At 50.6% G+C, this 17,064-nt stretch overlaps 1 protein-coding gene and 1 long non-coding RNA gene across 2 annotated transcripts; one reads left to right on the top strand and one right to left on the bottom strand.

Moving 5' to 3' along the window:
- Window positions 1-4,588: 4,588 nt before the first annotated feature.
- LOC102095068 (Golgi-associated RAB2 interactor protein 5A-like) lies at window positions 4,589-7,075 on the bottom strand. Its single transcript, XM_065038573.1, has 3 exons — window positions 6,774-7,075; window positions 6,219-6,364; window positions 4,589-6,127 (listed from the first exon to the last, which is right to left on the bottom strand). Exons 1-3 carry the CDS (start codon window positions 6,855-6,857, stop codon window positions 5,890-5,892), a joined length of 468 nt encoding a protein of 155 aa, XP_064894645.1. The 5' UTR covers window positions 6,858-7,075; the 3' UTR covers window positions 4,589-5,889.
- A 321-nt stretch (window positions 7,076-7,396) lies between these two features.
- Window positions 7,397-12,763, top strand: LOC135576024 (uncharacterized). The gene is made up of 2 exons (XR_010467555.1): window positions 7,397-7,927; window positions 11,739-12,763. It is a non-coding gene; the product is annotated as an uncharacterized LOC135576024 (long non-coding RNA).
- The last annotated feature ends 4,301 nt before the right edge of the window (window positions 12,764-17,064 follow it).

The following is a 17,064-nucleotide window of genomic DNA, read 5'->3' as shown; positions in this document are numbered from 1 at the left end:
GTTAAACAAACCCTGTTCCCTCAGCCGCTCCTCATAAGACTTGTGCTCCAGGCCCCTCACGAGCTTTGTTGCCTCCTCTGCACTCTCTCTAGTACCTCAATGTCTTTCTCATGATGACGGCCCCAAAACTGAACACAGTATAGTGGACATCTTACCAAGGAGGATATTGTGAGAGACAAAAGGCTTTACTGAAATCCAAAAAGATCACCTCAACAGGTTTCCCTTAGCTAGGTAGGTAACCTTGTCATAGAAAGAAATGAAGATAGTCAAGCAGGACTTTCCCCTCTGCACCTGTGCTGGTTGGGACCAATGACTGCATTGTTGTTCATATGTCTTTCAGTAACTCCCAGAACAATCTCCTCCATGATTCTGACAGGCATAGAAGTGGGGTTGACAGGTCTGTAGTTGTCAGGGTCATCCCCGTTGCCCTTCTTGAAGCTTGGAATGTTTGCCAGCTTCCGGTTAACTGAAACGTCTCTTGATTCCCAGAAGCACTGAAAAGTCACGGAGAGAAGTCTCATCACAACATCAGCCAGCTCTTTAATTACCCTTGGATGAATCCCATCAGGCCTCATGAACTTGTAAGGATCTAGCTGGAGTACCAAATGGCACACAAGAACTGGATTGATTTGGAGTTTATTGTTCATGCAGTCATGGTTCTCTAACCCAGGGCTATCAGGGCTCCCGGGTCCATTTTTGGTGTTGAAGACTGAGGTGAAGAAAACATTAAACGTCTTGGCTTTGTCTATGTCCCTCTTTGAGAGGTGACCATGTTCATCAAGTAAAGGACCAATGTTATTTCTGGCTTGCCTTTTGCTATTAACATATTTTTAAAAGCCCTTTTTATTGTCCCTCACAGTACCGGCCAGCTTCAACTATAATTGACCTTTGCCCGCATGGATTTCTTCCCTACAGTGGTGAGCAGCATCTCTGTAGTCCTCCCATGACTCCTGACTTTCTTTTCACTGACCATAAACATTCTTTTTTCGCTGTCATTTGCTGTCTTTTTGCCTTGCCTGCTTGACTTTTGACATTTTGGAATCTTCTGGTCCTGTGCTTTTAGGAAGGTGGTACTTAAAAAGTGACAAACAGTGATGGACCCCAGCACCTTCAAAAGCAGTTATCACAGCGACTCTGCCACCACTGCTGGTTGTGTCAGCTTTGGCCAGCAGTGGGTCTTGAAGCCAGCTGGAACTGCTCTGTCTGACATGGGCATAGCTTCTGGCATTTTCTCACAGAAGTCACCCTGCAGCTCGCCCCCACCACCCCACTACCAAAACCTTGCCATGTAAACCAAATATAATCATTAGCACATCCTGTATCCTTTATCCCAGGTCTTTTGTGGATCCCCATTTGGCATCTCATAGTCCTGAGATATATATCTTCCTTGTTACATTCTAAAAGCGCATGAAATATGGCAATAGTTTATTTACTTGAAGATTAACTTAATCACATCATTAAAACGTCTGTTTTCTCTGTTGAAGTGATCAGCCCAGGTGTACATTCACTGTGAAAACACGAGTGATATGAATTCCATGATTGTGTGGATGCATGCAAGGGAAAATATAATTAGATGCAGATATAAATATAGTTTAAAATATACAAGGGAGCAGAGAGATAGATTATGGATTGTACTAGTAAAATAAATTACCATGAGCACTCAGACCTTTATTTTTGTTTATTTTTCTGATTTCAGGAATGCTCCATGGAGAATCATGATGTGATGAAGACTGCGGTCAGCACAAATGAGAAGATGAAGAGGAAAGTGCAGAGAGACCTGCTCCCACGGTGAATGACCAAAACAAGAGTGTGGCCAAGGTGCCATGACCAGGGTCACTGGGAAGGGCGTGCTGCCACCATGGGGGTGGCCTGGGCATAAGGGGTGAGGGCTGCTGGACGTCAGAGTCCGGGAATCTGTCACCTTGGGGTCCCACTGCTTCCCTTCTTCCCTGCACTGGTCCCACTACTGCCTTCCTCCTTCTCCCTCCAGCAGAGGTGGATGGGGAGCTGTCAGCCCACTCTCCCCATTCAACCCTCCTCCAGCACAGCCCAGAGGAAGGGTCCCAGCATGAGCTGGGGCAGAGAATCTGGCACAGCCGTTTCCCAGACATCCTTGCCTGGGCTAGCAGGGCTCAGCAGCAGCCCGTGGCCACCCCACACCCGAGTCAGTACAGGCTTCCCAGCTGTCCCTGCAGGTGTGGGAGGCCAGGGCTGTGAGCCCCCATTGCTGTCCCCCAGGGCTGTGCCCAAGAGACCCCCAGGTGTTTGGGCCAGGGACTTCCCCAGCTCCCTGAGGGCAGGATGGCCTCTGGAACAAAGCCCTGCCCACCCAGCTGCCCCTGCATCGAGCCAGTTAACTCAGTCTGTGCAGAGGGTTGCTGCACTTACAAGGGGTGCAGAGCCAGCTTGTTCCCCAGGGAACAGAAACAGGGAGAGCGGTGGGAAGGGAGATGCTGCCAGTTTTGCTGCAGGCACTGTCGCCAGCACTGCCAGACATCTCTCACCAGGGCTGTCCAGCTAAGCAGCACTGTCAGGGCACTTGGTGTGACACAGCTTTGCTTCCTTCCTCCCTTCATCTCATAGTCCTGCGTGCCATACCTCAAACTTTCTGAGAGGACAGACATTGTCCTTGTGTTCATTGAAGTGATGAGAGACTTCTGCATCTTTGACAAGTTGGTGGCAAGAGTCTTGCTAGATGTGATCACGGAAAACCCTAAGCGCTGGTTGGTGGGTGTAAGTGACCTGTGGCTGGATTCCCCTGCCTTTTGGCCCAGTCAGGCCTTGTACCTCTCTCTGTCCCTCCTTTCCAATCCCCGGTGTCTTGGGCATCTGAAGCCAACTGAAGGCAGCAGAGAGGGCTGGAAAGGACAGCTGAGGAAATGGCTGCACTCCAGTGGCAGCACCATCCTCACCTGTGTCCCCTCCAGATGCCGAAGATCACAGCATCGTCTTAGGGAGCAAGACCCTCTGCTTTGGCTGCAGGGCTGTCCAGCCTTGTTTCTCATGCTGCCCTTACCTCCTCTCCAGCAGCTGCCTCCCAGCAGTTTCACCCTTTCCTGGAGACACTTTTCCAGTGGCACTGCCAGGCTGAGCCATGGCAGTGGCAGGTTCATAGAATCATAGAATAGTTGGGATGGGAAGGGATTTTCAAAGCTCATCTAGTCCAACCCCTGCCATGAGCAGGGACATCTTCACCAGCTCAGGTTGCTCAGAGCCCCATCCAGCCTGGCCTGGGATGTCTCCAGGGGTGGTTCATCCACCACCTCTCTGGCCAACCTGGGCCAGGCTCTCACCATGCTCAGGGGCAACGATTCCTTCCTCATGTCCAGCCTGAATCTCCCTCCTTTAATTTAAAAGCATCACCCCTTGTCCTGTCCTAACAGGCCCTGCTAAAAGATCTGCCCCATCTTTCTTATGGGCCCCTTTTAGATACTGAAAGGCCGCAATAAGGTCTCCCCAGAGCTTCTCTTCTCCAGGCTGAACATCCCAACTCTCTGCCTGTCCTCACAGCGGAGCTGTTCCAGCCTTGGATCATCTTGGGGGCCTCCTCTGGTCCCTGTCCAACAGGTGCTGTGCTGAAGGCTCCAATAGCTGGATGCAGCACTGCAGGGGGGACTGTCTGTACTTTCTGGGTGTCATGGTCACAGCATGGGGAGAGGGAAAACACACACCATCTCCCACCTTTACTTGGTTTCAGACACTCTCAGCCCCTCCCTGTCCCTGGGAGAATGCTGGTAGGGGGGCCCTGGGGGATGGGGGATTGCAGGGGACCCCCATGGGCCCCAGGAGGATGAAGTGCCAGACCCAGTGTTATCCCTAACCATAGTGCTGAAAACACGGAGGACGGCCGGGAGCTGCAGGTAGAAGGTGTGGCTAGTGACAAGACGCTGGTGATGCTGGAGGCTGTGCAGGGACAGAATGACCCAGGACAGCAGCAGCAGCCTTGGGGGGGATCTGTCCATTGTGGGGGTGATGGAGTGTTGGCGTGGAGCAGGTGCAGGGAGCTCTGGGTGCTGGGGTGCCGTGCATCTGGGGGGTCACTCCAGCAGCTGCAGCTCTTCCTCAGGTTGGGGGCTGATGGTGGCACCAGCTGTGCCAACAGCAGGAGGTTGGGGCATGGGAGGAGGGGGCTGGTGGCTGCACTGGCCACTGTCACCTGGCTGGTGGCCTCCCTGCTGCAGGTCACCTGAGGGAAAGTGAAGTGGTGAGAGGGGGGGATGGGGTGGCAGTGGCATGGGGATGGGGTGAAGAGGGGAAATGGGGGGCAGGAGTGGTCATATTTGAGAGGGTACAGGCTGAGAGGACACATGCTTGGAGGACATGGGGCTGTGTCTGAGAGGACACTGGTTGTGGGGGATGACAGGAGGATACAGGGACGTGGCTGAGGCGAGGCAGCTGGCAGCCACGGGGACGCCCCTCATCTGTGGAAGTCGCTCTCCAAGAGTGGGCAGTCCCGCAGCTGCCTGTACCCTCCTGGGGCAGGCAGCAGCACGGCCACCGGCACAGCCAGCCTGTAGCTGTGGCTGGAGATGGGACAGCAGCCCAGAAGGTGACATGGAACTGGCAGAACCAGACGCAGTGACCAGTGGTGAGGCAGGTTGGCAGGGGGGTAAGGGGGTGATTTAGGGAGCTTTGGAGGGGTTAATTGGGGAGTTAAGTTGGGATGTGTTTAACTGGGGGGCTGTGCTTTATTGGGGGGTGTATGTTTAATTTTGGGGTGTGTTTAAATCTGGGAATGTGTGTTTAGTTGTGGGGGCTGTGACTAATTTCAGGGTGGCGTTTAATTGGGGGCTGTGTTTAATTCAGGGCTTTAGGTCTAATTATGCAGTTGTATTTAACTGGGGGGGCTGTATTTAACTGAAGGTTGTATTTAATTTGCTGGGCTGTGTTAAATTGGGGAGTGTCTTTAATTGGGGTTGTGCTTTATTGGGGGGGATCAGTTGGAGTGGCTTCATTTTGGGGGTGCAGCACACCCTGTGATTTCCCCCCCCCACCCAGGGCTGGAGGAGGGGGGCAGAGGTGCCCCCTGCAATAAACAGAGCCCCCAGCTTCTGCTGCACCCACCTGCATCCATCTGTCCTTCCGGGGGGGGATCCAGGGCTGGAAGGGGGACACCCACTGGCTGTGCCCCCCTCCCTGTGTCCGTCTGTCCTTCCTGGGGGGCTACTGATGGACTGGGGGTCAGAGCAGGGCCCCTGGGCTGGGGGAGAGGGGTGACAATGGGGTGGCCCACTGACTGGGTGGGTGTTGCCAGATGGGCCAAGAGACCATGAGACCCATGAGAAAGTTCATATTAAACAAATAATAAATGAGATGTCCAGCAGCAATTAACTTTTAATTGTAGAACAAAGCCTGTCCCGGAACTGATACGTCAGCCAGGAGCAGTCAATTGACTCCTGAGCAATTAATGACACACTTGTGGATGTGCTTAACTGAAAGACAACTTTGCTCATTATAATATCATTTGAATACAAAGCCACAGCTCCTGGTCGAAGGCTGCTCCCCCAAGGAGAAGCCCCCTCCTCCCTGAACGTGCATAGGAAGAGCAGTGTGCTGTACAGTGTGCTGAGCAGTGTGACATATCTTGTGTGCAGATGTTGTCAACATCAGCCCTGCGGGGCAGCCCTGAGGGGGTGTGGAGTGATCACATTTGGTATAAATGAGCCTGACTTTGGGATCACTGGGCTGCTGCTTCAAGCCGACATCCAGACTGGGATAACTCTTGTCAGAAAATGAACATCTGGGCTCAATGGTCGGAATCTGGCTCTTTTGCAGCACAGTGGGTCAAGAGCCCTGTTTTTGGGACACTGCCGTGTCTGTCTGTCCTTCCTGGGGGTCAAGTCTTGTCCCAGCCCTGGGGGCGGGGGGCACACCATCTCCCTTTCACCTTTATTGGGGTTCAGGCTCCCCCAGCCCTGCCCCGTCCCCGGGAGGGTCTTGGGGGAGCCTCCCCCCGGCCTCCCGGAGTAGGAAGAGGAGCCGGAGCCAGCGGCTGAAGAGGCGCGGGAGGCGCGGGGGGGGCGCCAGGAGCTGCAGGTAGAAAGTCCGGCCGGTGACTAGACGCACGCGCAGCTGGTGACGCTGGAGGCTGCGCAGGGACAGACGGACCAAGGACAGCGGCAGCAGCCTGGGGGGGATGTGTCCATCGGGGGGGGATGGGGTTTTAGGGTACAGTGGGGTCCAGGATTTTGGGGTGCAGTGGGTCTACAGGGGCTCACCCCAGCAGCTGCAGCTCCTCCTCGGGGTCGGGGGGTGACGGCGGCACCGGCCGCGCCAGCAGCAGGAGGTCGGGGCGCGGGAGGAGGGGGCTGGTGGCTGCAATGGCCACTGTCACCTGGCTGGCGGCCTCCCCGCTGCGGGTCACCTGTGGCGATGGGGAAGTGGTGAGGGGGGATGGGGCGGGGGACAGAAATCAAGCGGGGGCCTCGGGGGAGTGTGGTTCAGGGGACAGGCTGGGGGCACAGGGCGGATATGAGGGCAGATGGAGGGAGGGGGCAGGCACACAGCTGAGAGGACACAGGTGCGGGAACAGGGCTGTGCGGGCCATGGCTGAGCAGCCACAAGGCTGGGGAGGGGACAGAGCCATGACTGAGAGCACACAGATCAAGGCAGGACAGGGCAGTGTTTGAGAGGACATGTAAGGACAGGGCCAGAACTGAGGGGACAGAGGCCTCGGGGAATAAGGCCATGGCTGAAGGGACAGGTGGGGGCTACAGGCCCATGGCTGAGGGGACACAGCTAGCGTCCGCGGGGCCACCCCTCACTGCCCTCACCTGCAGGAAGTCGCTCTCGAAGAGCGGGCAGTCCCGCAGCTGCCCGTACTCTCCCCGGGCCAGGTAGCGCGACAGGCGGCCCATCCGTGGCTGGAGGCGGGGGAACAGCCCGGGGAGGACACAGCAGTCCCAGCAGGTGACACAGGGACGCCGGATCGACTCGGGGTGGCCCTGGGAGAGGCGTTGCTGCCACCGCTCAAGATGGCGCCCGCAGCGCCACGCACTGCAGGGGGGGAGGCACCTGACAGCCCCGCCCCTCCTGCCGCCCCGTGGCCGGGCGGGGACAGCGTGGGAGCTGCCCGGACAGCCTCGGGCTGTGGGTGATGGGCGGGGCGGGATGGGAGTGGTGCAGGGGGCGTTTGTACTTGTGAGGGGGCCGGTTCCTCCCGGGATGGTGGCTGGGCCCTACCCGGAGGCCGGGAGTTAATATTAATGAGGGGGGGAATCCTCCTATTGTCATTCATTAATATTAATGAGGGGGTGGATCCCACCTGACACTTGTAACAAGCAGTTCCGATAAATGTTTGTTCATTAAAGCTCCTGGAGATGTTTGTTTGAGTTCTGAGAAGTGTTTGTATGCTTACTTGCTTTGTCCTGCTTGATGTATTTACCTAATAAGGAGATGTTTGTTTGAGGTCTGAGAAGCGTTTGTATGCTTACTTGCTTTGTTCTGCTTGAGGTATTTACCTAATAACTAACCAAAGTAAGGCGATCGAAACTGGCTCCACAGCAGTCAACGGCCACCACAATACGAGCCTTCAACATGAGTGGAAAGTTACACCCGGAAGCTGTGGACCAGAGATGGACTATAAAAACCCAGTAAACTGCATTAGCTGTGTGCGTGTGCCGCAAGGGAAACTGAGGTCTCTAGGCCGCACCCAGCGCTGTCTTTGCTTATTGCTTGATTAGAAATAAAACTTTTGTTACTTACAAGACTAAGTCAAAATTCATTACAATTTGGTGCCGTTACTCGGATGAAGGATATTCGGCGGCGATCCTTTCTGAGGGAGGCGCCCCGTTTCTTTTTCTAGCGGCTCTTGGAGGATTTTGCCGCCATCCTTCACCGACGAACCTTCTAAATTGCAATAAGCAAAGTAAACGTCGGCAGCCCCTTAAACTTTGTGCACGAAGACACGAGTGAAGACGCAGAACGCGTGAGTATAGGCCGGATTTCCACTCGGGTTGGGGCTGGGATTCCTGGGGTACGACGACTGAGATGTCCAATTGCGGGCGAAGCGAGTGCGGACCCTCCAGTAGTGCAGTTCTCGTAGCCCGCGAGGGAGCGAGTCACGAACGAGGGGAGCGCGTGTGAGTGTGTGTGAGTGCAGCCTGGAAGATGGGACAGAAGAAAAGCAGGCCTTCTGGTCCCATGGGTGGGGAGCAAGCGAAACTCCCAGGACAGTCCATTAGGATTAATGATTAAATATTGGGATGATTACCCCTCTAGACGAGGTAAGAGTAAAATCAAAATGATACACTATTGCATGGAGGTTTGGGGTGGTAAGGAAATTCGTAAGGATCATTTGTTTTGGCCAGTGTTTGGGTCCTTTGAGGATTGGATTTGCCAAGCCTTGAATCTTTATGTTAACTCGAAAGAACCATTTAGTCAAGAGGAGAGTGATTATGCTCGCTTATGGATAGGGTCAGAAACTAGGATCAACTTGTATCCGTTAAAAGAAAAGGGGGGTGAGAAGCATGATAAACAAAGAAATAAGCGGCATGAGGAAGAGATTCTCGTAACTCCCCCACCTTATGTGCCGCCCCCACTACCCCTGGTGCCGGCCCCTAGCCCAAATGCTCCACCACTAGTACCGAACCTGGAGGAAGCGGACCCTACTCAACCCACAGGACCCGTCACCCATAGTAAAACTAGACAGCAGCAGTATCAGGTGACGGGACATTTATATCCGTTGCGAGAAATTGCAATGGGATATGTGGCGGTGCCCCTCAATTCTGGAGACGTTAGAGATTTTAAAAAGGAAATGGGCAGTCTTTTAGAAGACCTGCAGAGCGGGTTGACCAATTTTTAGGGCCCAACGTATACACTTGGGACGAGTTACAATCGATAATAGGAATATTGTTCATTGCAGAAGAGAGGGGAATGATCCGTAGAGCCGGTATGCGAATCTGGGATGAACAGCATCAACAGGGTCCTGCAGCCGACACTAAATGGCCACTGCAAAGGCCCGACTGGAATAACCAGGACCCATTACACAGGGGTCACATGCAAGATCTGCGGACTATATTAGTCCAGGGTATTAGAGAATTTGTACCGAGGGGGCAGAATATTGGAAAGGTGTTTAGTGAACACCAGAAAAAAGATGAAACGCCCACAGAATGGCTAGAACGGCTTAGAAAGAATTTACAGTTATACTCAGGATTAGATCCCAGCACCCCTGTAGGGGAAGCATTGTTAAAAACGCAATTTGTAGCAAAATCCTGGACAGATATTCAGAAGAAACTGGAAAAACTTGAGGATTGTCAAAATCGTGGATTAGATGAACTACTAAGGGAAGCTCAGAAAGTGTATGTCAGGAGAGAGAATGAAAAAGAGCGGAGGACTGTACGAATGATGGTTGCAGCAGTCAGAGAAGGTACAGCTCAGAAATCCAAAGATCGAAGGGCAGAGTATAAGGGGCCTAATCCTAAGATAAGACCCCTTAATAGCGAGACTACAATGGAACGGGGTGAGCTGATAGAATGTTTTTACTGTGGAAAGAAAGGGCACATTAAGTGGAACTGTAGAAAGAAAATGGTGGATGAGAGAATGTTTAAAGCGGAATAGGGGTGTCAGGGGCTCTTTTTGCTGGGGACCCAAAAAGGAGCAGAGCCCTTGATAAAATTGAAAGTGGGCCCCCAGCAGCAAGAAATTGAATTTCTTGTCGATTCCGGGGCAGAGCGATCTACTATACAAGCCTTGCCCAGGGGATGCAAAATATCCTCAGACACCATGCAAGTAATTGGGGCAAAAGGGGAGCCTTTTGTGTTCCCATTATAAAGGGGGTAATTATCAAAACCGACTCCAAAATAGGAGTGGGAAATTTGCTTTTAGTTCCAGAAGCTGAATATAATCTCTTGGGGTGGGATTTAATAATCGAATTGGGTATCAATTTAGAAGTAATAGGGAAAGAAATTCGGATAAGATTATGTCCCCTCAAAGTGGAAGACTAGAATAAAATTAATCCTGAAGTGTGGTATACGGAGGATTCAGTAGGGAAACTGAGCATAAGGCCCTTTAAAGTTAGAATCTCTAGCCCAGAAATACCCATTCGGGTAAGACAATATCCAATATCTGAAGAAGGTCAAAGGGGGTTGAAACCAGAAATAGAGAGATTGTTAGAAAAAGGCTTGCTTGAACCTTGCATGTCTCCTTTTAACACCCCCATTTTACCTGTAAGAAAAAAAGATGGGAAATGGAGGCTGGTACATGACCTGGAGGAGATAAACAAAAGGACTGTGAGTCGATTTCCTGTAGTAGCTAACCCGTATACCCTCCTGAGTCATCTAAGCCCAGATTATAAGTGGTATAGTGTAATAGACTTAAAGGATGCCTTCTGGGCTTGCCCATTGGATGAGGAAAGTCGAAATTATTTTGCCTTTGAGTGGGAGGACCCAGATACTCATAGAAAACAACAGTTATGCTGGACTGTACTTCCCCAGGGGTTTACGGAGTCACCTAACTTGTTCGGGCAAGCTTTAGAACAAATTCTGCAGGAATATGAGCGCAGTCCAGGCATAAAGAAAGAGCTGATAAGTGCCCCTGTGTTGAGCTTGCCAGATGATACGGAAACCATTTTATTTATTCACTAATATAGATGCAGGGACTGCATACGGGGTCTTGGCACAAGAATGGGCTGGACATAAGAAAACCGGTAGTTTATTTATCTAAATTGCTAGACCCCGTTAGCAGGGGTTGGCCAACATGCCTACAAGCAATAGTATCAGCTGCATTACTAGTAGAAGAAGGACAGAAAATAACATTTGGAGGAGAATTGCATGTTTTGACACCACATAATATACGAGGGGTTTTGCAACAAAAATCTGATAAATGGATAACAGATTCTAGGTTGTTAAAATACAAAAGTATTTTAATTGAATCCCCTAAATTCACCTAGAAATTACTTCCTTGCAGAACCCTGCACAGTTCTTATATGGGGAATCTAGCAAACAATTAACACATGATTGTTTGCAAACAATTGAAGAGCAAAAATAAACAACAAATAAGGAAACGAGTTCCCGGCGGAAAGGAACTCACATACCAGCCATTCTCAAGAATACAGATTGATTTTACAGAGTTACCAAAGGTCGGGCGATACCTCTATTTATTGGTGCTTGTAGACCATCTCCCACACTTTGTGGAGGCATTTCCAACAACTAGGGCCACTGCTCGTACGGTAGCAAAAATATTGTTAGAAGAAATAATTTCCCGATATGGAATAACTGAAGCTATCGATTCCGACCGGGGCCCACATTTTTCATCAAGAATTAGTACAGAAATCTTTTAGGCACTAGGTACTGACTGGCAGTATCATACTCCATGGCATCCACAGAGCTCGGGAAGGGTCGAACGAATGAATAGAGAGATAAAAAAGCAGCTTACTAAATTAATGATAGAGACTAAGATGTCATGGGTAAAATGTTTGCCGCTAGCACTGTTATATATAAGGACCCAGCCAAGAACAGACCTCGGAATATCACCCTTTGAAATGTTATATGGAATGCCATTCGATTTAGAAACGCCACAAGATCACCCAAAAGTGAGTGATTTTCAGATGAAAAATTACTTAGTGAAGTTGTTGAAACAAAGGAAATACCTTTGGGAAAAAGGGTTGGTGGTACAGCATCCACCTCTGGACATAAAAATACATATCCTAGAACCTGGAGATAAGGCACTCATAAAAACATGGAAAGAAACATCATTAATCCCTCGATGGGAGGGACCTTTTGTTGTTTTACTCACTACAGAAACAGCCATCCGAACTGCCGAAAAGGGGTGGACACACGCCAGCCGAGTTAAAGGTCCAGTCAAGACTAACGCCTGGACTGCAGAGCCCATGGACGACCCTCTGAAAGTTAAACTCCAGAAACAATAAATGGACTTGGGCTTGTTGAATCATACCGTGCAAGTACAAAAAAACAATAAACTTGTCCCATTTGTAAAAATCATAGAGTTAGATGTATTAATATAAGTTGTAATTGTTATCCTTTTATATGTTTTAGATGCACAGTGTGCCGGGAAAAACTGGTGTTTGCATTGCCTAGACGGTATTCCCCTTCGAGGGACTTGTGATCAGTGTTATTCGACTGAATGAGAAATTACTGAATTGGCATTAGAACTTAAAGCCTTACAAGGAGAAATTGAGGTCAAAGGCCCTAGCTGGGGGAACAAATACTGGAACGAATTTGTTCCCACCCTAATGAGCCGACTCCCCTGAAATGACAAGTGTGTTGCTGAACCACTGTAAAGGAAATAGCGTGCCATTCCCCCTTGGTAAAAAGCTGCAACTGGGAAGCTTACAAGCGACAGTGCAGTTGCCGGAAACATTCGGGGCCTCCTGAAGAATATTCTTGCTGCCGAGAAGATGGTTTATCCCGTGGCTCGAAGCAACTGAGTCGATGGGCGAGGCAGAGGAATAACACAAAGTGGGGGCAAAAACCCAAATGGAATTGTGCAGCAATGTTGGGAGAACTACCCCAGTGCTAGGCAGCACAACAAATTGCAAAATCAAAGCAAGCTGAACCTAGACAAATGCAACCCCACCTGGTATGCTGTATTAATATTATTACTAATGGCCAGTAATGGGGAGTCAGCACATAGACCATACAAATTGACTCTAATTCAGGTAGAAGAGAGCCGAGTGATTAAAGAGAATATTACAGTAGGATCCCCTAGTTTTTCTGTAACCCTTTGTCAGTTAGCACCTATACAACCATGCTTAGATCAAAAAGGTTATTATGTTTTGAAAAATGAAAAAAAAAAAAAAAAAGAATATGAATCTCGGCAGAGCTGGTATGAGAACTGGTTCAGACAATCACCCTGGCTTACAACCCTCCTATCCGCTATAGCAGGACCACTGATTCTTTAAATCCTAGTATTAACATTCAGACCATGTATCTTAAATAAAGTAATACCAATCATGAAAGGCAGACTAGAAGCCGCTCACTTGATGTTGATTGGGGCAAAATATGAGAAATTGCATCAAAACGACACCAAATTATTAGTATTAAGTGGTCAAGAGTTGCAATTCTTGAATGAACAAAATAAGTAAATAAATAGAAAAGGGGGAAATTGTAACAAGCAGTTCCGATAAATGTTTGTTCATTAAAGCTCCTGGAGATGTTTGTTTGAGTTCTGAGAAGTGTTTGTATGCTTACTTGCTTTGTCCTGCTTGATGTATTTACCTAATAAGGAGATGTTTGTTTGAGGTCTGAGAAGCGTTTGTATGCTTACTTGCTTTGTTCTGCTTGAGGTATTTACCTAATAACTAACCAAAGTAAGGCGATCGAAACTGGCTCCACAGCAGTCAACGGCCACCACAATACGAGCCTTCAACATGAGTGGAAAGTTACACCCGGAAGCTGTGGACCAGAGATGGACTATAAAAACCCAGTAAACTGCATTAGCTGTGTGCGTGTGCCGCAAGGGAAACTGAGGTCTCTAGGCCGCACCCAGCACTGTCTTTGCTTATTGCTTGATTAGAAATAAAACTTTTGTTACTTACAAGACTAAGTCAAAATTCATTACAACACTGGTTTGGTGGCACTGGGGGTGAGTTCCATGTAATGATCAACTGTTCATATTAATGAGGATTCCACTCTGTCTAATGTTAGTTCACTAATATTCGTGAGGGTCGATCAATACTCCCCCACACCTTATATGTATGAGGGGGCAGGCACCACCAAGAGTCTCATTAATATTACTGAGGGATGTGGGCTGCCACGTGAGATCATTAATAGTGATGAGGAAACTGTAGACCAGGGGATAGCTCATTAATATTCATGATGGGCAGGCAATGCCTCACCCATGTTTATGAGAGGGAAGGCAGTACCCACTAGAAAGTCATTAATATTAATGAGTTGGTAGCATTAGGGCTTCACAACAAGAAAACTGTATTTCATGGAGGAGAGAAAAATCCTGGTCCTGCTGCCAGACATCATGAAGACCTTGCGGGATACCAACGGTGATGTCAAGGTGAAGGCCCTGGCACTCTTCAGGAACATTATGGGTCACCTGGACAGGGAGGAGGCGAGCCACATCGCTCTGCAGCTGGCAGAGAAGCTCCTGCCCCTCTTTGATGATGTAAGGCTGCCGTGGGAGCCCCAGCCCTACAGGCGGGCACTGGCAAAAAACAGCTGCCCCTCAGCCCAGCCCCGTGGGCAGCCCTCGGGCAGGGCTCCCTTTGTGCTCCTCTTGCACGGCCTTTCAGGGCTCTGGGGCCATTCAGCGGCAGCTGCAGATCAGGCCCATGGCTCCTGTGGTCAGGATCCAACCCCTCATGCCAGCCACGCTGATGCCCTTGCTCACCGTGGGCAGGGACCAGCTGTAATTGAAGCTATGCATCCTCCTCCCTACTGAGAGTCCAGCCAGGTGCAGGAGCTCTCCATCAGCCTCCTCATTGTAAAAGAGATGATCGAACAGCTGCAGGAGATGTGTCACACTGAGCATGTGCAAAGAGCGTGTGCTCTTAATTGTGGAGAAGGTACTGCATTCAGTTATGAGATTCAGAGTCATGCGCAGCAGGAATTTGGACTTTCTGATGCTGCTGCTGAACTTCTGCAGAATCCTCACAAATTCTTTCCTGATGAGTGATTTAGGGACAAAAGCCTGCTCCTGACAATGAGACAGTCTGCACAATGCCACGTTCACAGCACTCCCACTGCAGAAACCATGTTTACAGAACTGGACTCTTTTGTGCCCTTCCATCCACCATTGCCCCTCCTCCACCTCCACGCCACCCACCAGTAATTCATATTCATGATGTGATGAAGACTGCGGTCGGCACAAATGAGAAGAAGATGAAGAGGAAAGTGCAGAGAGACCTGCTCCCACGGTGAATGACCAAAACAAGAGTGTGGCCAAGGTGCCATGACCAGGGTCACTGGGAAGGGCGTGCTGCCACCATGGGGGTGGCCTGGGCATAAGGGGTGAGGGCTGCTGGACGTCAGAGTCCGGGAATCTGTCACCTTGGGGTCCCACTGCTTCCCTTCTTCCCTGCACTGGTCCCACTACTGCCTTCCTCCTTCTCCCTCCAGCAGAGGTGGATGGGGAGCTGTCAGCCCACTCTCCCCATTCAGCCCTCCTCCAGCACAGCCCAGAGGAAGGGTCCCAGCATGAGCTGGGGCAGAGAATCTGGCACAGCCGTTTCCCAGACATCCTTGCCTGGGCTAGCAGGGCTCAGCAGCAGCTCGTGGCCACCCCACACCCGAGTCAGTACAGGCTTCCCAGCTGTCCCTGCAGGTGTGGGAGGCCAGGGCTGTGAGCCCCCATTGCTGTCCCCCAGGGCTGTGCCCAAGAGACCCCCAGGTGTTTGGGCCAGGGACTTCCCCAGCTCCCTGAGGGCAGGATGGCCTCTGGAACAAAGCCCTGCTCACCCAGCTGCCCCTGCATCGAGCCAGTTAACTCAGTCTGTGCAGAGGGTTGCTGCACTTACAAGGGGTGCAGAGCCAGCTTGTTCCCCAGGGAACAGAAACAGGGAGAGCGGTGGGAAGGGAGATGCTGCCAGTTTTGCTGCAGGCACTGTCGCCAGCACTGCCAGACATCTCTCACCAGGGCTGTCCAGCTAAGCAGCACTGTCAGGGCACTTGGTGTGACACAGCTTTGCTTCCTTCCTCCCTTCCTCCCATAGTCCTGTGTGCCATACCTCAAACTTTCTGAGCGGACAGACATTGTCCTTGTGTTCATTGAAGTGATGAGAGACTTCTGCATCTTTGACAAGTTGGTGGCAAGAGTCTTGCTAGATGTGATCACGGAAAACCCTAAGCACTGGTTGGTGGGTGTAAGTGACCTGTGGCTGGATTCCCCTGCCTTTTGGCCCTGTCAGGCCTTGTACCTCTCTCCATCCCTCCCTTCCAAACCCCGGCGTCTTGGGCATCTGAAGCCAGCTGAAGGCAGCAGAGAGGGCTGGAAAGGGCAGCTGAGGAAATGGCTGCACTCCAGTGGCAGCACCATCCTCACCTGTGTCCCCTCCAGGTGCCGAAGATCACAGCACCATCTTAGGGAGCAAGACCCTCTGCTTTGGCTGCAGGGCTGTCCAGCCTTGTTTCTCATGCTGCCCTTCCCCCCTCTCCAGCAGCTGCCTCCCAGCAGTTTCACCCTTTCCTGGAGACACTTTTCCAGTGGCACTGCCAGGCTGAGCCATGGCAGTGGCAGGTTCATATAATCATAGAATAGTCGGGATGAGAAGGGATTTTCAAAGCTCGTCTAGTTCAACCCCTGCCATGAGCAGGAACATCTTCACCAGCTCAGGTTGCTCAGAGCCCCATCCAGCCTGGCCTGGGATGTCTCCCGGGGTGGTTCATCCACCACCTCTCTGGCCAACCTGGGCCAGGCTCTCACCATGCTCAGGGGCAACGATTCCTTCCTCATGTCCAGCCTGAATCTCCCTCCTTTAATTTAAAAGCAACACCCCTTGTCCTGTCCTAACAGGCCCTGCTAAAAGATCTGCCCCATCTTTCTTATGGGCCCCTTTTAGATACTGAAAGGCCGCAATAAGGTCTCCCCAGAGCTTCTCTTCTCCAGGCTGAACATCCCAACTCTCTGCCTGTCCTCACAGCAGAGCTGTTCCAGCCTTGGATCATCTTGGTGGCCTCCTCTGATCCCTGTACAACAGGACCTGTGCTGAAGGCTCCAAGAGCTGGATGCAGCACTGCAGGGGGGACTACATTAATAAATAATAATAATAATGTTATATTATACTACATTGTCATCCACAGGAAATTCTCCTGCTTAATCACTGACAGCACGAGTGCTTCTAGGAACAGTCAATTTCCCACACAACACAGCACCAACACAGCTATGGGAACTACCCCTGTGAAAGGCTGTGAAAACAAACCTTTCTGAAGACATCTTCATCTGGTCTACTACCTCAAAAATTAGGATGTCTTACGAATTTTTAAATACTTCATAGAACGGTAGAACCATTCTTGTTCTCCTTCTATTTCTACATGGGATATAAGGTAAACATGTATCTCCCAGCAAAAAAATATTTTAAAATGTTCTTCAATAAATCCTGCAGTCACCCTCATCAGAAGGTGTCGTTGTGTCCTGTCGCTCTGACAGTGCAGTGGGTAA

This window comes from Columba livia, chromosome 22 (genome assembly GCF_036013475.1).
Source record: "Columba livia isolate bColLiv1 breed racing homer chromosome 22, bColLiv1.pat.W.v2, whole genome shotgun sequence".
Taxonomy (NCBI): Eukaryota; Metazoa; Chordata; class Aves; order Columbiformes; family Columbidae; genus Columba; species Columba livia.
Note: the sequence above shows the minus strand (reverse complement) of the source record. Positions and strands in the feature narration are given on the sequence as shown.

Bases quoted from the DNA above. Each gene is read 5' to 3' on its own strand.
- LOC102095068 (XM_065038573.1), bottom strand. From the start codon at position 6,857: ATGGGCCGCCTGTCGCGCTACCTGGCCCGGGGAGAGTACGGGCAGCTG. The intron at 6,365-6,773 runs GTGAGGGCAGTG...CCATCGCCACAG, and splicing joins TCGAGAGCGACTTCCTGCAG to GTGACCCGCAGCGGGGAGGC. The intron at 6,128-6,218 runs GTGAGCCCCTGT...CATCCCCCCCAG, and splicing joins GAGGAGCTGCAGCTGCTGGG to GCTGCTGCCGCTGTCCTTGG.